Raw genomic sequence first — 23,742 nt, 5'->3', positions numbered from 1 at the left:
TTAGATTTTATCATCTGGCATTGAACTTTTATATGCACATGAAATGGGATACGTTATTACCCAAAGTTATAATCAAGAAGCTGTTTGAGATGTGTTCCTTCAGAATTAAATCATTATCCTAAATTGGTACCTTATCTCTTTAAATCTCTTTCTTGGTTAGGTTCTTAGTTAGAATGTCAGAGTTTATGAAATAAATGTAAAATAATGGCAAACATCGGCATGTAGTTTCCTTGGTAGCTTCTTGATGACTGTATTATTTATTGGGATGAGACAGTTTCAGTTTATATATTTCTGTTTTTAAAAATATTTAACTCATCACCGGGACAGAAATTAATATAGGAACAACAGAAAATCTGTTTTGTTAAATCTTATGTAAAAGTTATTTTATTAATTGTCACATGCTGATGGCAGGGCACAATGCAGGATAGAAGAGCAAGTGGACTTTATTAAAAGGTATAAAACAAAAGCAAAAACAAGAACAAACCAAGCGTAACTGGGATAAAACAGAAAGAACTCAGGAGATAATCCAACTGAGCTAAACATGAGTACACTGAGCAACTATACAAACCACAATTTCACAGCAACAAAGAACCGACAACTAAGGCCAGAACAAGAGGTTTATATACACGGGGAAATGAGACAGGTGAATAGAATAGAGAGAGGGGATTCACACCACAGGAGATAAAGGTTGGAGACAACCACCAAAATTAAACTGTTTTTTGCCTTGGAAACTAAACTCAACAAATGAAAACACAGAACAACATGACACACAGCTCCATGAGAACCACAACACCTTTAAGTGGGGAATGGTGACAATTATAAATCACAGATAAACAGATGTCAGCACACTCAGTTCTCCTCCCAATCATGGAGTTTGTCCTGCTATTTTGAAATTTAGATATTATCCCTTTTACTGATGAAGTAGGTTGCAACCTGTTTAGCTGACTGTCTTAAAAGGAGCTGCTAGTTTGGCTGTGTGGGAGTAGCCAAAGGTCACTGGTATAAAGTTGCAGTCCTGATGCTGGTCCTCCTCCTGAAAAAGCAGTAAAAGTGTCAGTGAGTAACTATAGAAATGTATTGTATAATTATTCAAGCTGGCTGCTGCTGTTTTAATGTTAAAGAACTTATCTAATTCATACAAACTATAGTTATTTTAACAGCTTGTTATTTGGACATGTTCTTGTGAACACAAAATATGTTTTTCTCCTAATGTAACATTAGTCTCAATTTGGTTGTCTTGACAGGAACCACACACTGGTCAAAAATAACTAGTTTATTATAGGCAGACACCAAGTTTTGGATTCCATTGATCTGTATTCCACTCTTTTCAAAGCAGATTACACTAATCAACCCAATTTAACTATTTAATTTGCTGTAATAAAGAGAGAAACAAGTCCTCACCATTATCTCTGCATATTTAATCATGCACCCCTTTTAAAATCTAAGCCTAATAATCTGCAACCATCAGAAATCAAAACTGGGCAGACGCTGAGATTTTAGAATGACAGAAAAATCTTTCATATCCTAGCATAATCAGCACTATCTGGGCATTTTGGGGGATCTGAAATGCTATAGCATCATAATGTAATAATGCAATAGCATAATAATAACATAATAATAATAATAATAATAATAATAATAATAATAATAATTACTAATTTCACCATTTGTGACTGTTACTTAGGTAGATTGTCTACATGATTATTAATATAAACTGTAGATGCAAAAGAACACTTTGACCTATAGTCTTATCAGTCAGTAGCCATTCTTTTATTAAAACTAAACTCATTCATTATTTCTTAGTGTTTGTCATAGCTTTTCAGGACTTTAACACACCTTCTAGCTGAGGCCAGGGACATGTTCCTGGTAGAAACATTTGACAGTTTTATTCAGCATGGCCAGAGTCTAACAGTATGCTTAGAACAGGTGGGATAGAGCAAAAATGTGAACTGTGTGGGGGTCCCTGAGGACAGTGCTGGAAAAATATTGCAAAAATTTGATTCCTTTATATGATGCTAAAGTGCTGTGACCCTGCGAAACCAAAAATAATACCAGTGATTATCATGCTCACGTCAAGCATTTATTTGCAGTATACCTTAGGCTCATAGTATCAATGCTTGGCACAAGTGTTTGAACCTCGATGTAACATGGTTACTAAACAACCTGAAAATCTGTAGCTGTCTTAATCAAATGGAACTCAACATTTGCATACATTTGAAGCAAGGCTGATCTTAGGCCAAACGTCCACCAAAATAAATATTTGAAGGAAACTTCAATGAAGGCTTAATGAAATGGGTAGTGGTAGCTCAGTGGTTAAGGTCCTTGAATTGTAGTCAGAAGGTTGCTGGTTTAAGCCTCACCACTGTCAAGTTGCCACTGGGCCCCTGAGCAATGCTCAGTTGCTCAGGTTGTACTCAGTCATAATTGTAAGTCACTTTGGATAAAAGAGTCAGGTAAATGTCACTTTAGTTTAGGCTTGTATTTGTGATATGTCAGGGTGTGAAGTCTTCTAACAATGGCTCTTTTTCTGTACTTTCAAAATTGCAGTCATGATTGGTCCCTCTTAGCATCCTGTCTCCTTGGTTACCTTGCTTTATTTAATTGTTTTTCTTTGCTTTGTTTTTGTTTTTTTCTTTGTTATTATTATGTTCCTTAGTTTTGTTTTCTCTGCCTCTCATTTATATCACCTGTTCCTTGTTAGCACACATTAGTCTGTGTGTATATATACCCTCTATTTTCTGTCTTAGTTTGCTGGTCATTGTTAATCTGTGCCTCATTTCTGTTAGTTGTTTGTTGATATCGCTGCTTGTGTTCATTATTTTGTTGTAGCCTGCTTCCCTTTTTGTGTTTGTGTTCCTTTTTATTATGTATTCCCATTCTCTCTGTGTTGGCTCTATGACCCTGGACTGTGATTATGAGTCTGATTTTGGATTTTCCCCTAATAAATCTTGCTCTTCTCAGTGAATGCTTCCGCCCCATATTCGCTCATCACAATTGTATTTTTACCAAGTGTTGATCAGTGAAACAAATGAGAAAATACCCCTTTGAGAAATAACACAATTGAGTGTATTATTTGGCTCATTTGGCTATTTTGGTTGAATAATAAATTAAAATACTTGAACAGGACTCTTTATTAGAGTGGCATTGTTGGAGGAGGTCAGGAACCTCTTCTCCAACAAGAAGAGTTGTACTTCTCCACCCAGAGCTTTTACACTTTCTTTGTTAAAAGTGTACACTATTTGTATCTGAGGAAAAAGTATGTGTCCAGAGGTCAGTTTATTTTAGAATAGGCCTATCTAGACTAGAAGAAGGCTTTATGACTTTAATAAAAGAGTGATACTTGATAGCCATCTGTTTGGCAGCCTTTGAAGAAGATAAAATACTCATACCTTCTTGTTTATAGGAATGATCTCACAGCATCACTGTTTGGCACAAGTGTTTGAGCCTCATTGTGACATGGTTACTGAACAACACGAGAATCTGTGGCTGTCATAACCAAATCGACCTCCACAGCTGCACACAATTGAAGCAAACCAGAGCACATAAGATTCTGATGTAAGTACTTTTACTGATGTAAGTACTTTTTAATGGTGAATATTTTAGAAATACAAGTTATTCAGCATGGCTGCTTGTTTCTTGGAGAATTCTCATGCATGTCATGGATCTAGATGAATATCTGCAACATAAACATTTGTTTCCCTATTATTAATGCTACTCTTTATTTATATGCCAGTGTTTTGTTGATTTTGACTGTTCTGGTTTACCTATTATGAAGAAGTATTTTGACCAAAAAATTTTGTATGTATGTAAGTCATGAACGTGCCAGTAATAGCAGGTAGTTTAAGTAGAAAGAAAATCTTGTCTATGATGTCTGTGATGCTCTCCTGTGACAGATACCATAGTGCCTGCTTTTTCCAAGCTAAATGAAAGAGTTCATCTCTTTGCTGCTGCCTTTTGTAGAGGCAGAATAACCCCAAAATAATACTCACCAGCTATTATTTTAAAAACACGTATCTTGTAGACATACAGTTAGAGAATACAGGCCACAGTCACCCAGCTCCAGTCTGTGAGATCTAACACCTTTCAAAGGTTATTTCTAGCCCTAATTTAATATTAGTTCCACACCTCATCCAGTTAATCAAGGCCTTCAGGAGTGTATGAAGATTAGAGGAAGGTGTATTAGATTAGATTATTTATTTTTAAATAAACCTGTCAGTTTGATCCAACAGTCATACTAAGATATGAAAAAAATCCCTGCTGTGCCTGATAGTTGTATCAGCTCTAAACCACAATTAAGCCACTAGGTATGGAGGCCGCAGAGTTTGAATTTTGTCCATCTAGAATTAATTAATGAAGCGAACCAAAAAATCAGTTTGATGTGTAAATAAGGTACAGTCTGACATGCATTTTTATGTCCAATTGTATACTTCAAGCAATCTTATTTGTAGCATCTCAGAAGTATCATCTTGGTATCTTATTGTTACATCAGTATCAGTGTTTATACAACGTCTCACATTAGTTTCCTCACACTATATAACAGTAATAGCATTATAATAGTGTTATTCTGGATTATTGGTTTTGCACTTTATAACTACAGGGGTCTGACAGAATATTAGGAACCATATGAATATCTGTACACTTGGACTTTAGTGCTTTCTGGAATTCATTTATTAAGTACATTATTAAAGATTTCTACATTATTAATTGTACTCAGAAACTGGACCAATGTGAATTTGGTTGGTTTAATTTTATTTCTTTTTAAATCACCTTGTTGAAGAAGGTTTTACTATCAATAATTAGTAAGCCTACAGTTTCCTCAGCTTTTCTATGATAGGCCTTCACTTTCAGTGGAAGATTGCCGACAATTGTTCTTTTGTCACATGCTTCTTGTCTTTCATGGTCTGTGCCTTTAAATATTAATCAATCTTGCTCAGATATTTGGTAGTGTCATGGACTGCTCCTCTTCCCACATGGTTTAGTGTTTGTCTGTATGTATTTAAATCCCTGCTGGTGTGTGCAGTTTGTCGGTTGTTGATCATGTTGCCTTTGTGTTCACATCGTCAATGTTACACATATTCGCCTTTAGGTTATATGTGAGTGCCGTTGTCGTCTTTGTTAATAAATGTTTGTCTACGTCGATGGAGTCTGTGCATCCTGCTCCTCGCCCTGTGGCACTCGGGCCGTTACAGAATAACCGACCACCACAGGATGCCAGGACCTCCTAGAGGGAAGTGCTTAGACACGTCTCAAACTGCTGCCGGGATCCCTGGATATTGGGGAGAGGACTGCAACAGGTGTTTGCGGCCACTCCAAAGGAGGAGGGGAACGCCCCCTGGAATTTCTTAGGGGGGCCTAGAGCTACCGAGCCAGGATCGCGGGGCTCTGCAAGGACCGTGTTGAAGGCGGTTTGGTGAGCCGGCTTGGTCCCTGGTTGGTGAGGATAAAGCCCAGGTTCTTTCTCTTCTGCGGACATGCCAGGAATACTGGAAGGGTCCGCCCAAAGCCCAGGAGGTGGACTGCCTCTGGGGCACTCCATGGTGGCTGGAGGATGACCGTGAAGGGAAGTAGCACGTTCGTAGCTGGGGCAGACGTGCACCTTTGCGTGTCCAGTGGGGCCAAGGACACGCCTCCAGCGCCTGCGCTCTCAGTGGGCGCTGCATTACTGCGCCTTTTGTGCGTGTGAATATAGGCGTATCTGTTTGTGTATCCGCGCCTTGTTTGTGTTAGCAGGCACGTTTGTTTGTTGTTGAGTGTGCCCCCCACAGTGCAGGTGGGTGCTATATGTTGTATGTGCAGGCTGGGTCCCTCCAAAAAAGTGGTTGCTGCTGAACGACCTAGCCACGCCTCTGGACCTGCTGCTGAACAAATTGGCTGCACCTTTGGTCCAACTGCTGAAAGTCGTAGCCACACCTTTGGAGCAGAAGGACCCACCAAGGAGCACAACCGGACTACCCTGAGAGAGGCACAAACTCTGCCTTTCTCCCTCATACTGGGAGGTCTCTCTTGTTGGTGGTTCCTTGCCTGCCTTGTGTTGGGTGGGCACCAGGTTTTGCCATTTGATGTATGTGTTTGTGTGTATGTATACACGGAGGCCTGGGGTACGCAGTCCCGGGATGGACGCGTAGGGAGCCATGCCCCTTGGGGGGGTTTCTGTCATGGACTGCTCCTCTCCCCACTAGTCACATGGTTTGGCCCGCCGCGTGCAGTGGGTAGTCATTGTATGTGTCTTGTTTTTAAACACACCTTCCTTGTTAGCACACACCTGCACATGGTTTAGTGTTTGTCTATATGTATTTAAACCCCTGCTGGTGTGTGCAGGGTTGTCGGTTATTGATCATGTTCATGTTGCCTTTGTTTGTGTTCACATCGTCAATGTTACGCATATTCACCTGCATGTTCACCATTTACAGTGCTGTTGTCTTCTTTGTTTGTTAATAAATGTTTGTCTACGTCGATGGAGTCTGCGCGTCCTGCTCCTCGCCCGACGGCACTCGGGCCGTTACAGGTAGGTGTTTTTAAGTTCTGATTATTAGGTACAGCATGTAAGATGCAATGTGTTCAAACCTGGTATGTAAATAGTTTACCCTCCTTTTTTATTTGTGTACTCCTTAAACAACAGCAGCACTGTGTCTTTGCTCAGCCTCAACCTCTCTCTTCAGCTCACAGACCTGTATCAGGATTTTGATTTCCTCAAGAGCATCATCAAGAATAGTCAGAACTGTTACTTAATCCCAGAAGGTCTAAGAGATAGGATAGTAAAATATTATGTACATAATACCTTGACCTGTCCTTTCCTGGGCTGTTTCTGGACCTCAGCAATCTGATGGTTAGAATGGCTCAGTTGAATCACCATTTCATTCAGGTGTCTTTCCATCCTCATCTTTATTCTAAGAGAATTATTCCTCAGCATCAGACTTATTGGAAGATTAGCTAATTTTGTCAGGTTAATAAAACTAATCAAGCAAATAATTTCACCATATAGTAAATTTATTAATATTAAGAATTCTTTAGACTTTGATGAGTCCAAACTTGTAATGAGTGTGGTACACATCATTGGAGCCCAAAACTTTCTCTGCAGCTTTCACCTTGTAAATTTGTCCTTCTGAGATGTCACTTGCATTTAATACTGTGTGATGTACAAACATGTTGGTCCTAACAGCCTGCTCAAACATGCCAATTCATTCAATATGGTAGACTTCTGTCCTTATAACAATTACGGTAAATGTCCACATATCCATTGCCTTGTCAGCCACTCTGTTCAGTTTGTGTTAGCTTCCCTTCAGATGACTGCAGAACCAGTGCTGACTGGATTTTATTTGTGTGTTGGACCACTTTCAACCCAGTTGTGACACTGATGTAGTAGTATTGTAGTGGAATTGTGAAATGAGTTAATAGAGTTTTTATGTGTCAGTGTCACTGCTTGGTTGAGAATTAAACTATCCAGCCATCAGCAGTTGTGTGGTTGTCTGTAGTGTGGCTAACACAACTTATCCATGTCAACAGATATGCTATAGCTTTTCATTATATATGTACAATATCTGTAATTAACAAATGTTTCTAATAAAGCTGGTGGTGTGTCTATAAATTAATTTAATTCAAGCTGTTGTACTGTATTTTTAAAAGAGTCATATTCATAGAGTCTACATTTGCCTAATGCTTTTATCCAAGCCGACGAACAATTTTGACAGATTGGGAAATTGGGAAATTGAAGGTTAAGGGCCTTACTCAGGAGCCCAACAGTGGCAGCTTGGAGAAAGTAAGAGGCAGGGTTGCGGGGAAGTGCATTTTATTATCCATAGTTAATGCAATAGCTGATGCACAAAACACACATATGTTATCCAAGGTAGTCCTCGTCTTGAAGGCAACACAGCGACAATAACCTGCTTATGCTGGGGATTAGTCTGCTAATGTGCAGCACTGTCTTCAGGCACCTGTGGGTGTTAAATAGACACTTCATTAGTGAGGACAGGTGCAAGGACAGGTGCACCCAATTAATACTCCAGGGATTGGGAGCAAGGATGGAAAGTGGCGTGATTCCCACTACGAGTGGATCAGCCTCCCGTGACAGTGGCCATTTGGCTTGAACCAATGACCTGATGACTAGTCAAGTACCTTAACCTCTGAGCTACCACTGCATCTATGTAATGCCAGAAAGAAGCCCCCATAAAGGTTGAGTGGCTGAGGTGGTTGTGTCTGTGTGTAAAGTGGCAGATCCAGATGGGACCGGTGGCATGGAGCAGGCATTAATAGTGTCATCTTAAGTCAATGGGGAGGCTTGGACCAGTCTGTTGTGTTGGAAAATATTTGCTGATAAAGTAGGTCAAATGCACGTGGAACTAGCAGCACTGAGTACGCATTAATGGTAGTAGTGTGCTTAGACCCTGGGAAGGTCATGATGGATTTTTATGGGTTATGTTTGTCATAGTGATTAAAGAGGTATGGCTTGGTTTAAAAGTGAGCTTGGAGGAGGGTGAGTGTGGGATGCCAGACTTCACTGTTGGAGTTGTTGTGGGCTTAATTCAATGAGATACAGATGATGACCCCTGAGAAGAGCTCGATGTAGTGGCTGCTGTATTGAAGACAATAAGCAGACACCTATGTAAAGCTCTAATGGAGTTCTAATGGTATGGGATATTATACATCTTATTCTGTGTATTTTTTACAATGTGTTCTAATTGTTCCCTTTGGCTCATGTCTGCGACCAAATCATGACCATGACGTTATTTGCAACAACACACTCCCTATCATGTTCTATTGCTTAATTGACACATTAATTCACATGCATCTAGAGTCTGTAAATATAAAGTTTAATAATGCAGATTATTGTAAACACATGACTTGTACTGTTAAATTGCACCACTATTATTAATCCAAAGTTGCTTTCTGACTTTTTGGCTCAGATTTTCACGGAACGCTCTTCTCCCACGAGTCACGTGGTTTGGTCCGTGGCGTGCAGTGGGAGGGTCTTGTTTGTTTAGTGGATTTGTAACCACGCCTGCACACACCTGCACCTGGTTAGTGTTTTGTCTTTGTGTATTTAAACCCCCTTCAGTGTGTGCAGCGCGGTCGGTCATTGCCTTTCTTCGTGTCGTTTCCGTGCCTGTTAATGTTCACAGTGTTAATGTTAAACGTATTCGTGTCCACTTTCACTATGTCAGTGTTCATTGTTTACGTTATATGTGAGTGTCTTTGTCTTCCGTCTTTTTCAATACATGTCTGTCTACGTCAACGAGGTCTATGCGTCCTGCTCTCATCCTGCAGCATTCGGGCTGTCACACAGATTTACTAAGAAGCGAGCAAACATTCCAGAGATCCCTAATATAAGATTTATCCAGAACAAGGTTTCATCAGCAAGAAATGGAGGCATAAACATGACTCCCATCTATAGTCCAGATTACATTAGTGAACCTAGCTATTGTGCGGACATTGACCTTTGAGTTTGTCTGTGACTGCTGTGTGTAGTCACGACTCTCTACATGACTCCCTCTTGGGGTTTATGGTCTGAAGAATACGAATCATTAGCGATATGAAAAAGATGACCTCTCAACTCCTGTTCAACGAACTGCAAGCGACAGCCTAAAGATTTGTTTTACTGTTTAGAGGAAGACTATTTTCTAATTGTCTAAGAGTTATTTATTCACTTGCCAACAATAATACAATGTGTTTGCGATTGCAGACAATGCCTTCCACGAGGGCTGGAACAGAGGTGATTGTGAAACTGTAGGAGGGGGAGAACATGGGAGTATTTTGGACTGACAAACTATTTCACAATGTTCCCACATTTGGATAGTGATTTTTTGATTGAATAGTGATTGAGTAGTGAGAGCTTTTTCAGAACAGGGCTTTTTTTTTTTTTACCTCTCATCTCACCACACACATAACCACACTGTCTGATGGTGATAACTTCATGGAATATTCAATCCCTTGAATTCTATTAATTGTAAAGAATGCATGTTAACCACAATTCTAATTATTTTCTATATACTCAACACAATATTTTGCTAAACTTCATATACACAAAAACATACCTCTGCTATAGATAATATCTCTTGAAACTACATAATATCCCACTAGACACATCACTGGCCTCAGAAATGTTGACAATGTAAAGGAAAGAGCAGACTGCAAAATGCCTGCATATCTTGTCACCATATGCTGGAATGAAACAAATGGCAAAGGTTTTGTAAGGCCAGGAATGGGCTTGTTCCTCAGTATTTGTAATTCTTAATTAATTTAATTAAGTAATGACAATATAACATGACTTGGCAGTCTATATGACTTTATTAGTACTAGTAATTCACTGCTGAAATATTCTCTTTCTGTTGACAGTTTTAGCACTAAAACTCAGATGTGACCTTGTCTCCACGGGCTTCTTTGATAAATTATCTTAGCACATACAAAATGCTTAATAAGTCTGACCCTTTATGAGCTATTGTTGAGGAAATTTTGTGGAGAAAATGTGTTGCAGGTTGGAGATTGTGAAAGGGAGATTCAACTTAGTTTTCACTTAACAATTTTTCATTAAATGACCTTTTGGCTACATTTCAGACAGCAGCATAATTTTAAATAGGAGTGTTAGAACATAGGTATTTCCATTATAACTTACCTAGTCTTGTCAGTGTTGGGAGTCTAAGGTGGCATTTATATAGACAGATGAAGCTTCTTGTAGAGAGAGAAATTTTACTCAGGAAAACCGACTTGCTGTATTTGGGCATGCGTTTTAGTTGTGAATTTTTTGCATACTTCACGTGTACATACTTCAAAAATTCCATGAAGGCAAAATTCTGTTTTCAATCATGTCAATACCAAAGACAATATACACAATTTACACAAAGGGGTATGTGTATATTGTAATGATTTATTATAGATGCTTGATGCTGTAATGTTTAAGATTTTAAGCTCTTGACCTCCATTTGGCCTCACTAAGGAATACATTTGAGAATAATATAAAATAATTTTTCCAGTTAGTACTGTGCTAAATAGCATTTTGAAAATAAACCACCAAGAAGTGTCTTAGTATATGATTTGTGGCAACATTTCACTTGAGTGGGTGCTTGTTATGTGAAGGGTATCATTTTCAGGAGTGCAGACATTGTTTAGGTCTTACGATGAGCTCAATCTCTTTAATGTACCTTGGCATAAGGATGTAGCGTAGAGCTCAGATTAGTCATGGAAAAGCTCTCATATGTCACTGGAACACTGTTCCAAAGGTCTTGGAAGAGTTTTATCTGACAAAGAAGGAAATGTAGGCACAAGAAGATGCAATTCTGTAAATTTGTGAGGATAATATTTATACCTCACAAGAGTCAGTGAACTGTTCTATTGAAGACTTGAAGTTGAAGATCAGAAATCATAAAACTATAAAACACCTAAAACTATAAAAATAGTTGATTGCTACAATACCATTTATCATCTAGACGGTCTTATTCAAATGAATGAAATATTGGAGATTATGGTCTGCAATGTAATATTTGTGACAATGACATGGTTTTATAGGCTATTTTTTATGTCTGAAAAACATACAGTGAAAAAATTTATTCCACTCTTTATTAGGATATAAGACTTGTTGGAGTGTTCCCTCCTTTTAGACAACCTTGACCTTTCTCTAAGGAAGAATGTAAGTTGTCACCAAGTCATCAAACTTATGACTGAAATGTCAGATGCACATACTGAGACATTCTTAGTCCCACTACAGACACTGGGAGCATCCTGAGCGTTGTCTGATTAAGAAAGAAATTTTAATAAATTGCACTGGAATGTGTCCTTGACTTCACCAAGTGATCACCAAATATTGAGTCAAATGGTGCTTGGTTTTGGCCAAGTATGTCCTCTTTAATTTATTTTTGCATTATAAATACAGATATAAAATTGAAAAAAAGATGTGTGTGTGTATTTTTTAAAGTAAGGATTTTTAAGTAACAAAAACTATACATGGGTTAATTGCCTACATTTTGTATTTTATCACGTGTAGCCATACTTTTTTTTTCACATGTAAAACCTAATCTGCATTTAACCTAATCTGTCCATTGTAGTCTGAACAAATGAGCACACTTGAGTGTAATGAAACTGAGTTTTATTGTATCCATACTTTGGACGTTTAACAAGAAATACATATTATACGATTAGTTGTTGTCCCATATGGTCTTCATCCTTTATTCAGCCACTTCTTTTCCCTAAAATGAATTACTATTATTATTATTATCGTTATTGTTGCTCTTATGAAATTTCTTAATTTAGGAACTTTATATAATTCTTACGACTTGCTAATTTTTAAAATTTCATTTAATTTTAGTCTATTATCATACTTAAAACTTACAAAATGGTAATATTTGATTGAGGTAGTATATCTTGTAAGCATTTCATAATTTTGTAAATTAAACAAATTCTATGCTAGAGTACATTTCTTTGAATGCATAGCATTTACCTTTCCAACATCTCTGCTCTTGGCTCTGAGTTTGTTGACCTGTGACTCAGCGATGTCGGCACGCTCCTGAGCTTCCTCCATCTCATGCTGCACCTTCCTGAACCTGGACAGATGAGTGTTGGCCTGCTCCTCCTGGTAAAAAATCAATCATGACCCCAGTTAGAGCTGGTAATATGGTGTAAAATTGATTCATATTATCAGGGTGCAGTTAAGTGTAATATCATGCATATAGTAAATGCACAGTGCCTGTGACCCAGTGGAAAACTTACAGCTTCCTCAGCCTGTCTCTTATAGGCCTTCACTTTCAGCTGTAGCTTGTCCACAAGATCTTGCAGTCTTGTCACATTCTTCTTGTCCTCCTCAGTCTAGATAGAGACACCATGGCTCAGCTTTTGTTTGGTTTGTAACCATACTGAATCAAAGCATTACAGTTTATATTGATACCTGGTAGGTCAGCTCCTTTACTCTCCTTTCATATTTGCGCACTCCTTTAACAGCTTCAGCACTGCGTCTCTGCTCAGCCTCAACCTCAGCCTCCAACTCACGCACCTAGAACAGAAACAAATTAAAATTTGAACAATATAAGAACTGAACTGGTAAACTAAAAGGTATGTGAGCAAATTCACTGGTTCTTCAGGGTATAAAGAGTGCAGCATACTCTAGACTCCAGTTTCTGGAGCTGCTTCTTTCCACCCTTCATGGCAAGACTCTCAGCCTCATCCAGACGGTGCTGCAGATCTTTGACTGTGACCTCAAGGTTCTTCTTCATCCTCTCCAGATGAGCACTGGTGTCCTGCTCTTTCTTCAGCTCCTCTGCCATCATGGCAGCCTATTGTATGAATCAGGCAATTGATTATGTCTTCAATCAATCATAGTTTGAGTGGGTAAAAAAGTGTGGGTATTTAATTTGACACATACATCGGTAATAGCCTTCTTGGCCTTCTCTTCAGCATTTCTTGCTTCCTGGATTGTATCGTCCACCTCAGCTTGAATCTGTACTAGATCAGCCTCAAGTTTCTTCTTGGTATTAATTAGACTGGTATTCTATTAATTAAAAAACATTAATGTCATTTAGCAGACAGTAACAGTGGAACAACCATATTAAAAGCTAAAACAACTAACCTGAGAGTGCAGCAGTGCCACACGCTCACTCGCATCAACCAACTCTTGCTCAGCCACTTTGCGGCCTCTCTCTGTCTGTTCCAGTGCAGCTCTCAGCTCTTCAAGTTCTGACAGCATCAGGTTATTCCTGCGCTCCACCATGGCAACCTGCTCCTTCATGTCTTCCTGTCCTCTGAGAGCCTCATCCAGGTGTAATTGGGCATCCTATTGTGAAAGTATTCATTATTAAAAGCCATCCTAAGTCAGATCACTTAGCCTCATCAAGACGTAGCCTCATTTTAAGAGACATCTAAACATAGATGTAACAAAAATTGAGATGCACCTTGAGCTGTCCTTGGACGTTCCTGAGCTGTTTGTGGGCTTCTGCAGCCTGGCGGTTGGCATGGCTCAGCTGAATCTCCATCTCATTCAGATCTCCCTCCATCTTCTTCTTGACTCTCAGGGCATCATTCCTGCTCCTGACCTCAGCATCCAGGGTGCTCTGCATGGACTCAATCACCCTCTGGCTGTTTCTCTTGATCTGCTCGATCTCTTCATCCTTCTCAGCAAGTTTCCTGTCAATCTCACTTTTGACCTGGTTGAGCTCAAGCTGTATACGAAGAATCTTGGACTCTTCATGTTCGAGTGTACCCTGAAGAATGATGTCAAATGTTAAATCATTTACTAAAGACCAAGTTAACTTTAAACATGGTAAAGTTGTGTACAATGTTACCTCAGCTTCCTCAAGAGCAGTCTGGATTTCTGATTTTTCAGTCTCCACTGTCTTCTTTGCTTTCTCCAGCTCATGGATAGTCTTTCCAGTCTCCCCAATCTGTTCAGTCAGGTCAGAAATTTCCTCTGAGGGGGAGGTAAAAATCCACAGATTTTGGTCAGAGGAAAACAGAATTTCACTTGAATGTTATCCATTTCATGAAACTTTTCATTATTTTGAAATATACAAACAAATGAGAGCAAGATAGAAATGAACTTAAACGTGCTTCATTTAATACAAGTTTCTTAACTCTTTTGAAATGAGTGTGCTTATTTCTGAGTAACATACGCTGCAGATTCTTGTTTTCTCTCTTCAGAGTCTCCAGCTGGTCTAGACATTCCTCATATGAGTTCTTCATCTTAAAAAGCTCAGTGCTGAGAGATCGAGATTCTTTCTGAGCCCCTTCTAGTTCAGCTTGGGTTTCCTCATACTTCTGCTTCCATTCTGCCAAGACCTGAAAGTGTGAAGGAAAATTAGATTCTATTCTAACTCAACAACTCAGCATGGCTTCATGGACTATTTTCAGCTGACAGAATTTTGACCTTATCAAAGTTCCTCTGCTTTTTGTCAAGGTTGGCAGCTAATGCATTGGCTCTCTCGACATCAATCATGAGGTCCTCCACTTCACCCTGTAGTCTCTGCTTGGTTTTCTCCAGAGAGGCGCATTTAGAATTCACTGCTTCAATGGATTCTTCTGCATCTTGGAGACGCTGAGCGAGTTTTTTCCTAAGGATAATTGCGTGATGCACTTACATGCTTTTTTAAGAACTTGCAGTGATTAGGTCAATTTAGCATACTTTGTTATGTAGTGTACTGTTAATTGAATTCAATTACTTAGCCTCTTCAAGCTCCTCAGTACGCTGGATGGCATCGGTCTCATATTTGGTTCTCCACTGAGCCACCTCACTGTTGGCCTTGGACATTCCACGCTGCAGCTCAGCCTTGGCCTCCTGCTCTTCCTCAAACTGCTCTCTGAGCAGGTCACAGTCATGACGAGATGATTGGACAGCATGAGCCAGAGCATTCTTTGCCTAGCAAATTCAGAAAATGTAAGTACATTTGTTACTGGATTGCTGCTCAGTTGTTAAAAGGTATATATTCCAATGATACTGAATAATGTAGTCCTAACAATACCTTGACTTCTTCTTCAATTTGTCTCTTGAGCTCTTCAATCTGCTGTGTATATGCTTGTTTTCCCCTAGTTAACTGGGAAACAAGTGCTTCTTTCTCCTCTAGCTGACGGCTAAATTCACCTTGGAAGAGAAGTGGATAAATTATGCTGTGGAAAATCAAGAGTATACTTGTAACTTTTTGCACTGTCCAAACTTTATGACTATTTACCATTCTCAGTCTGAAGTCGTGCTTTTTGTGCACTTATATCATTCAGTTGACGAACATGTTCATCATTCTTAGCTTTGAATTCACTTAGCTGGTCCTCTAGGGTGCGGCACATCTTTTCTAGGTTTGCCTGGAAATAGATTCAGGTTTATACAATGCAAAAGTTTTATTGAAGAAAAACAATTTACCTTTGTGTAAGTTGTGTGTGAAAGTATAGGCTGAGATACTCTCTTGCCTTTCAAACAGTAGATTTTGAGCAAGATTTCATCTTGTATCCTGGGTTCATGCTAAAACATGGAATCAACTACTGTACAAATTTCCTATAATTTTAGAACCATGACATTTTTTGTCCTAATGTTAAATAAACACACCTTTGATTTTGCCACAGCCTCCATGTTACTAGAGAGGTCATCAATCTCCATTTTATATTCACTCTTCTCCTTCTCCAGCTTCTGTTTGACCCGCTGAAGGTTGTCGATCTGCTCTCCAAGCTCAGCAACACTGTCAGCTTGTTTCTTGCGGAGGGCAGCAGCTGTGGCTTCATGCTGCAGAGTGGACTCTTCCAGGTCACGACGCAGCTTCTGGAACTCAGCCTCACGCTTCTTGTTCATCTCAATCTGAGCAGAAGTGGCACCACCAGCTTCCTCAAGCCTCTCACTGATCTCTTCAAGTTCCCTGGAGAGATCAGCTCTCTGCTTCTCAACTTTAGCGCGAGCTGCACGCTCAGCCTCAATTTCCTCTTCCAGCTCCTCAATGCGAGCCTGAAAAGTAGGTTTTAGATTTTATAGGTTTCTGTTTCAGATATTTTAAATAAAATGTCCGTCTTTTGCACTAAGAAATCACCTGAAGCTCTTTAATCTTCTTTTGAAGCTGGGCACCCATTGACTGTTCATCTTCTATCTTGCTCAAAAGTTGGCTTATTTCAAAGTCCTTCCTGTTATATAATAATGGATTCATAATTTAGACATTTGTATTCAAAGGCAAACTAGATTTTGTTTTCATTTATTTTGTGAGATTCTGCATACTTTTTGATCTTCTCATCAGACTGCTGCTTGTCATTCTCCAGGTCCATTATGGATTCCTGGGCCAGTTTCAGGTCACCCTCAAGCTTCCTCTTTGCTCTCTCAAGGTCCATACGGAGTTTCTTCTCTTGTTCCAGTGAACCTTCAAGCTAAATTTGATGAAAACCAGAACAGTTGAGAACGCAACACCAGGACATTAAACCAGGACATCTGTTAAACCATTGCAATATTGTAAATAAACCAAAGATTGTGCTTGTCAAATTCTTACATCATCCACTTGTTGTTCAAGCTTGCTCTTGGCTTTAGTCAGGGTGTTGACTTTATCTTCCTCTGCCTGGAGATCATCAAGGGTCTGCTGGTGGGCCTCTTGGAGGGCTTTCTTCTCTTTAGTGAGCTTGGCAATGCTTTCATCTTGAGAGGTCATCTCTTCAGTCAAATTCTTGACCTGTATAATATCAAATGTTTCAAATGTTATAGTCATTCTCTGCAATTTTGTAAAAGGGACAAATACATTACCATGTAATATAATAAACAAACCTTGTTCTCAGTGGCATGTTTCTCCTTCTCCACTTTAGCCAAGGTGAGTTCTAGATCATCAATGTCCTTCTTCAGCTCAGAGCACTCATCCTCCAGTTTCCTCTTCTTGGCAGTCAGCTCAGCATTGATTTCCTCCTCATCTTCCAGTCTTTCATTTGTCTCTTTGAGTTTGGCCTCAAGCTGGATCTTGCTCTTGATGAGCCCCTCACACCTTTCCTCAGCATCAGAGAGGTTTTCTGTTTCCTGTTTTTTTAAATGGATTTGTTAAAGGCTTTTTTCCTGTAGAGTCTACAAAGGCATGTCGAACTGTGTATTTTAAGCACTTACAGATGCCACTTGCAGTTGCAGGTCATTTTTCTCCTGCAGAAGAGACACCATCTTCTCCTCAAGCTCTTTTTTCTTGGCCAGTGCCTTTGCCAGATCTTCCTTCATCTTCTCAAAATTATCTTTCATGGCAGCCATTTCCTTCTCAGTCTCTGCACTCTTCAGAAGAGGCTTGATCTTGAAGTACAGCTTCATCCATGGCCAGTGTTTCACATTCATGAATGAACGTATGTTGTACTGGATAGAATAGATGGACTCTCTAGAATTGCACATGACCCAGATCAGAACCATAAGTAACATGACCCAGATCAGTTCCATAAGTACACATGTACAGAAGCTTTTATACTTATTATTTTCCAGTGCCTTTTGTGTTTAATTATGTTTTAGTTTATGTAAACTATACCGTCTTTCCATCATCTTGACAAACTCCCTCCTCATGAGGAAGCCACGGCACAGAGCTTGAGTCATAGTCACTAGAATTGCTAATTTATCATCACGCATCTCCTCAAGGGTACCAAGCAGACCAGCTTTGAAGAACACCTACCGATATAAGATCAAGGGCTGTATTGTAGTATGTTTTTGAACATCCACATGTTTTGCAGTCAAAATGTGATTTTTAAACACATATGATTAAATTTGTTAAGGCAAAAAAGTTTAATACTTTTTCTGTTAAACTGCAAGCACTGTATTGAAAATCTGAATCTTGTTCAAAGCCTTAATCATTGATTGATTGTCCATGTTATATGTTTCTACATGCTATATTCTTATGTGAGAATGTTTTATGAAATGTGTATTTATAATGTAGTAGTTCCAATTTTTTTTATTTTTTTTCAGAAAAGGGATGAAACCTTAGTGTGTCCAAACTTGTACTGGGTGTGGTCCACATCAATGGAGCCCAAGAGTTTCTCTGAAGCTTTCTTGTTGTCAATGAACTGTCCCTCTGGGATGACACTAGCATTCAAGACTTTGTACCTGTTTTTAAATGGATATGTTAGTCTTTGCGGCAGCACAGTCAATTTATAGTAATATTAAAACTAAACACTAAAGAAATTACCTTTGCTTGAAGTCACCGTAGAGGATTCTGCTGGGGAATCCCTTTCTGCAGATTCTGATTCCCTCCAGCACACCATTACATCTCAGCTGGTGGATAACCAGGAAATTCTCCATCAGACCTAGAAGGGCCAGGTCAATATTACAATATTTGTAGTAGATTTAGAATTCCAAGAAATAATAAGAGTACATACCTGGAGTCTTGCTCTCATTTGGAATCAAGCAGCGCACAAAATGAGGGTGTGTGCTCCTTAAGTTGGTCATCAGCTTGCCCAAGTTCTCCTGTGGAGTTTGACATTGTTGACAACATCTGATAAACAATATATTTTGGTAATGTTTTGTTATAATTACAATTTTAGTGTTGGTCCTCTTATGTACATGTTTCACTATAAACGTGTTCCTACCCTGAACAGAGCAGACACAGTCTGGAAGGAACCACCCTTCTTCTTGCCCTTCTTACCACCACCTTCAGCTGTTTGGTAGACAATTAAAAATAATTGACTTTACTTTTTTTGCTTGTTACCTAAAGATTTCAAACAGATGCATCATAATTTTTTGTCCATTCAGCATCTACTGACAATCATAATCTTTTAGAATAATGATGCTACAATTAGCATCTCTGTAATCTTGTGGTATGTGTTTGAAGGTATTTGTTACTTGCATTGATATTGTATACATTTATACTATTTCAGATATTCAAGATTACTACAAGAATATCTGGAATTTTCCTTATTCTTAACACTGTCACCCATTACCCATTTTTGATTAGCTCCAAATAAGATGTAATATAATAGTAACAACTTTGTGCATTTATTATGAAACAAATAGTCATGTCTAATTCTTTGTTTTTTTTAATTTTAAAATAAAGCAGAAATGTGGGCTTACAAGGTACATAGCCTTAATTGAATCACTTCACTCCTAACCATGACCCTACCTTCAGCAGATGCATGAGCTGCATACAGGAGACTCAGGAGTTTATTTGCTGCCTTCTGGTATAGCTGGACAACAGAGTCATTCAGGGGGTCCTTGTTCTTGTCCAGCCAGCCAGAAATGTTGTAGTCCACAGTGCCGGCATAGTGCACCAGGGAGAAGTGGGCCTCTGCCTTGCCCTTAGCAGGTCTTGGTTTTTGGAAGACATTACTTTTGCCAAGATGCTGGTCATGGAGCTTGTTCTTGAAGGACATGTCTGTAGCCTTGGGGAACATGCACTCCTCTTCAAGGATGGAGAAAATTCCCATTGGCTGTTGGTGGCAGATTTTACATTTTGAATAAATGACTGGATTAGCAGTTGGAACTTGGAACCTTTGTGGTATTACTCAAGTGATCATCATCCAATTTACTGATTTCAAAGATAACAGTTGACACGTTAAGTTGAAACTGCAGATTTCAGGATCTTTGTCCAAATTATTAAACCATTTAATTGCAATTTTGTTACTGATCTGCTAGGCTTGATCAGTTTGGGTCAGAGCCTCAGTTGGAATACAATTTTCATTTCCAATGAGTAGGCCACAATTCCTTGTAAGCTTCTGTGTTTCCTGAAGCCTTTAATAGCCAAGGCAACTGAAGCAGCTAGCATGCTAATCTATAAATACACATTATGCACTGGCAATATTATAATATCTCAATACTATAATGAAGCATTTTAAAGGTATTTAAGAAGTGAGAATGCCTTTGTGTCAGGGAGATTTATTTGATGATTTAAAAAAAATGCTGCCTATGTAGATATTTCACTAGGTACTGACATACCAAATAAGCCAAGTTAGTCCAAATCTCAACTTCTCTAAACCACGTACCTTCTCAATAAGTTCAATACAAGCAGCCAGGTCCATACCAAAGTCAATGAACTCCCACTCAATTCCTTCTTTCTTGTACTCCTCTTGTTCCAGCACAAACATGTGGTGGTTGAAGAATTGTTGCAGTTTCTCATTTGTGAAATTAATGCACAGCTGCTCCAAGCTGTTAAACTGTATTATCATAAAGTGGTTAGCATTAGTGTACTAATTATTGCATGGTAAATGTTATACATACTGTGGAATGCAAATAGTGCACACTTACATCGAAGATCTCAAATCCAGCAATGTCCAGTACACCAATGAAAAACTGCCTTTGCTGTTTTGTGTCCAACATTTCGTTGATACGCACAACCATCCACAAAAACATTTTTTCATAGATAGACTTGCAAAGGGCCATGACAGCGTTGTTGACCTGGAAAATTTATACAGTTTTTTTGGTTCTCTGTTCTAACATTATTTCCTCTTTTAATGGTAAATATTAACCCATTACCTGTGGCACAGTCTGGCCTTTGGTCACAAACTCATTTCCGACCTTCACTCTGGGGAAGCACAAAGCTTTCAGCATGTCAGCTGAGTTCAGGCCCAAGAGGTAGGCGATTTTATCAGCCACTGAAGTGTGAAAGATTGTAGTGTTATTCATTTAAAACGGTTGACATGCACAGTAATATGGCCCAATAAACCTGACAATTTCTCATATTTACCCTCAGTGCCATCAGGCTCAGCCTGCTCCTCTCTCTGCTTCTGCTTGAACTTCATGTTGCCATGATGCATCACAGCTCCAGTCAGCTTGTAGATGCCTGTTTTCTCATCAGCAGTGAAGCCCAGAATGTCAATAGCAGTCTGCATGGTGAAAAGGAGTGGAGGACAAATTAAGATCAGGCATAATTTAAAAAGTCATACAAGTTTAGTGAAGTTGTACTTACATCTGTGGCAATGAATTCCTCCACATCATTGATGCTCTTAACTGTGACTTCACCCTGGCTGATCATAGGGTAGTCATAGGGGTTGGTGGTGATGAGCAGCGCCTCTGAGTGAAAGGTAAAATAAAATCAGCTTGATGAGTCTTACAGTTATACTTATTGTAAAACATGGTAACAATAAGTCATAGATTCCATACCAAGCAGTTCTGGTTTGTGTCCAGTCATGAGCTGGTAGAAAATGTGGTAGCTCCTCTCAGCAGATAGTTGGAAAGTGACTCTCGACTTTTCCAGTAAATCTGTTCATACATATGTATTATTATTCATTCTGTTTTGATGAAATTTATTTCACTGTTTTTTGTGGCTTTATTTCAAAGAGAAAACAAGTAGATCAAATTATGAACCCCTCAGGCATAGACTAAAGGGAATAGAGAAGATAAAATATTTATTCCATGGATGCATGATATATATATTTGTTTAGTTTTCCCATCCTAATTCTACAACAAACTCTAATTCACATATATATTATTATGCTTATTTAACACATGCATTCATGAATTTGAAGATAAAATTATGCTTAATAGAAGAATGCACCACTGTGAAAAACTTACAGGTTTCAATATCAGCTGAGGCCAACTTGCCAGTTTGCCCAAAATGAATTCTTATGAATTTACCCTGGAAGTTCAAAATGTTTGTAAATTAGTGCAACCCACATTTGTCTATTTTGATTATTCAATATATTCTGTGAATTGTACACTGCACTTACAAAACGAGAGGAGTTGTCATTCCTCACAGTCTTGGCATTACCATAAGCCTCCAGCAGAGGGTTGGCTGCAATGATTTGGTCCTCCAGCGATCCCTATGAAGAAGAACTATGGTTAATGACAGGAATCCTATGACTGATTAATCATATATAGGCAATAATGATTGTTACCTGCATTTTGCCAGCAGCAGGCTCGGCCTTCTTCTGTCCAGTCATGGCAATTATTGCAAAATACTGAATGACACGTTTGGTATTCACAGTTTTTCCTGCACCAGATTCTCCACTGAGGATAGTTAGCATAACTTATGTATGTCAGAATACAATAGGTGCCTAACATCATTACATCTAAATCACAGTCTTACATTAGTAATGTTAAATCTGTTGTATATGTTCTATGTGCTCTATCGAATGTTTTGTTTAATAGGTAATATTAAGATCAACCATCAGTGCATCTGCACCCACTCTTCTTGTGGTTATCAGCTGAGTTATCATACACAAAACAGTGTTTTTAAGGCAAGTTGAAGGCAGGTTTGCACTTACGTGATCAGGACGGATTGGTTTTCACGATCTAAAGAAGTATTGAGAATTGTTATATGTGATGAGCAATATCTGTGAGACTGGAGTAATATTTGTTTTTAAGAAAACATCCCATTTTTCTCCCAGCTTTTAGTCGTTATGCAAATTCCCACTCACTGATCAGCTATCTAGCCTTGTCCTCTCATACAAAATGGAGGGTGTGGTAAACACAGTATTTTCTCTGAGACATGAAGCCAAACATTTTTCAAACTGCCGTCCATACTGCAACAAAGGACAGCTGAACTGACTCAGAGGAAAGCACTAACTGCTCTCTTCAGCAAGTGCAAGTGCACAGACTGCCGCTACTGGCTAATCTTGCTGTGAATGACAGGGCACAGAGGAATGCCATCCGCCACACCCACAGAGGGGTGTGCCAGTTTTGCTCCTGTGGACCTCTGGTCACAGAGGGCTGTAGCAGCATCAAGGCTTGAACCAGCAAACCCACAATGATATGGTGAGTACGTTTCTGTTGCATCACCGAGGACACGGTTTTTAATACAGATGTCAAACATCGTCATACCCGTGAGCATGAACTGATAGGCGTTATCAGAGATGGAGAAGATGTGGGGCGGGGCTTCAATTCTTTTTTTCCCTCTGTATCCGACCACAACGATTGTATCATATACTGGGAGCCACTTGTAGGGGTTCACAGTGACGCAGAACAGCCCTGAGTAGGTCTGAAGGAGTAAATGGGAGTATTTGCATTTACTCATGATATTTATATTCATGTTAGTATAACCTTATTTACCAGTCATACAATTTAATAATTGTTAACTTACGTAGATCATCCATGCTGCATAACGCTCTTTGAGGTTATACAGCACGGCAGGCTCATTGAGGTGGGTCATCATAGCCATGTCCTCTATTTTGTCAAATTTTGGTGGATTCATTGGAAATATTTCATCTTCCTTAACTGTGAGTGTCTGTGAAAAGAAAATGATTAAATAAGTTATTTTAGGCTATAATCACACTGCATAGGTGAAAGGGCTGCTTATCTGATTTGAATACTAGAAACTTAAAGCTAAATTCATTTTAGCTTTAGGTATGCATACATGCATAATCATGAATTACAATATAATCTTAAATTAATAATTATAGAGTTACATTTGAACATTAACATGGCTC

General features: G+C 39.0%; 1 protein-coding gene across 1 annotated transcript in view; it reads right to left on the bottom strand.

Annotated features, from left to right (window-relative positions):
* Positions 1–12,077: 12,077 nt before the first annotated feature.
* Positions 12,078–23,742, bottom strand: part of LOC113583818 (myosin heavy chain, fast skeletal muscle-like) — a 48,797-nt gene continuing 37,132 nt past the window's right edge. Inside the window, exons 3-40 of the mRNA XM_035520206.1 lie at positions 23,397–23,540; positions 23,138–23,294; positions 22,582–22,609; positions 22,213–22,324; positions 22,045–22,137; positions 21,890–21,953; positions 21,479–21,577; positions 21,285–21,388; positions 21,063–21,201; positions 20,852–20,970; positions 20,624–20,773; positions 20,362–20,532; positions 19,503–19,809; positions 18,973–19,040; positions 18,763–18,850; positions 18,573–18,690; positions 18,367–18,490; positions 17,922–18,058; positions 17,522–17,777; positions 17,195–17,437; positions 16,926–17,102; positions 16,661–16,806; positions 16,479–16,569; positions 16,007–16,396; positions 15,639–15,765; positions 15,432–15,550; positions 15,132–15,328; positions 14,840–15,023; positions 14,586–14,751; positions 14,259–14,383; positions 13,869–14,177; positions 13,547–13,750; positions 13,343–13,468; positions 13,083–13,253; positions 12,869–12,973; positions 12,694–12,789; positions 12,425–12,556; positions 12,078–12,173 (exon numbers count right to left, since the gene is read on the bottom strand). Coding sequence (XP_035376099.1) covers positions 12,153–12,173; positions 12,425–12,556; positions 12,694–12,789; positions 12,869–12,973; positions 13,083–13,253; positions 13,343–13,468; positions 13,547–13,750; positions 13,869–14,177; positions 14,259–14,383; positions 14,586–14,751; positions 14,840–15,023; positions 15,132–15,328; positions 15,432–15,550; positions 15,639–15,765; positions 16,007–16,396; positions 16,479–16,569; positions 16,661–16,806; positions 16,926–17,102; positions 17,195–17,437; positions 17,522–17,777; positions 17,922–18,058; positions 18,367–18,490; positions 18,573–18,690; positions 18,763–18,850; positions 18,973–19,040; positions 19,503–19,809; positions 20,362–20,532; positions 20,624–20,773; positions 20,852–20,970; positions 21,063–21,201; positions 21,285–21,388; positions 21,479–21,577; positions 21,890–21,953; positions 22,045–22,137; positions 22,213–22,324; positions 22,582–22,609; positions 23,138–23,294; positions 23,397–23,540 — 5,607 coding nt within the window. The 3' untranslated portion in view covers positions 12,078–12,152. The remainder of the gene's footprint in view (positions 12,174–12,424; positions 12,557–12,693; positions 12,790–12,868; positions 12,974–13,082; positions 13,254–13,342; positions 13,469–13,546; positions 13,751–13,868; positions 14,178–14,258; positions 14,384–14,585; positions 14,752–14,839; positions 15,024–15,131; positions 15,329–15,431; positions 15,551–15,638; positions 15,766–16,006; positions 16,397–16,478; positions 16,570–16,660; positions 16,807–16,925; positions 17,103–17,194; positions 17,438–17,521; positions 17,778–17,921; positions 18,059–18,366; positions 18,491–18,572; positions 18,691–18,762; positions 18,851–18,972; positions 19,041–19,502; positions 19,810–20,361; positions 20,533–20,623; positions 20,774–20,851; positions 20,971–21,062; positions 21,202–21,284; positions 21,389–21,478; positions 21,578–21,889; positions 21,954–22,044; positions 22,138–22,212; positions 22,325–22,581; positions 22,610–23,137; positions 23,295–23,396; positions 23,541–23,742) is intronic.

This window comes from Electrophorus electricus, chromosome 20 (assembly GCF_013358815.1).
Source record: "Electrophorus electricus isolate fEleEle1 chromosome 20, fEleEle1.pri, whole genome shotgun sequence".
Classification (NCBI taxonomy): Eukaryota; Metazoa; Chordata; class Actinopteri; order Gymnotiformes; family Gymnotidae; genus Electrophorus; species Electrophorus electricus.
Note: the sequence above shows the minus strand (reverse complement) of the source record. Positions and strands in the feature narration are given on the sequence as shown.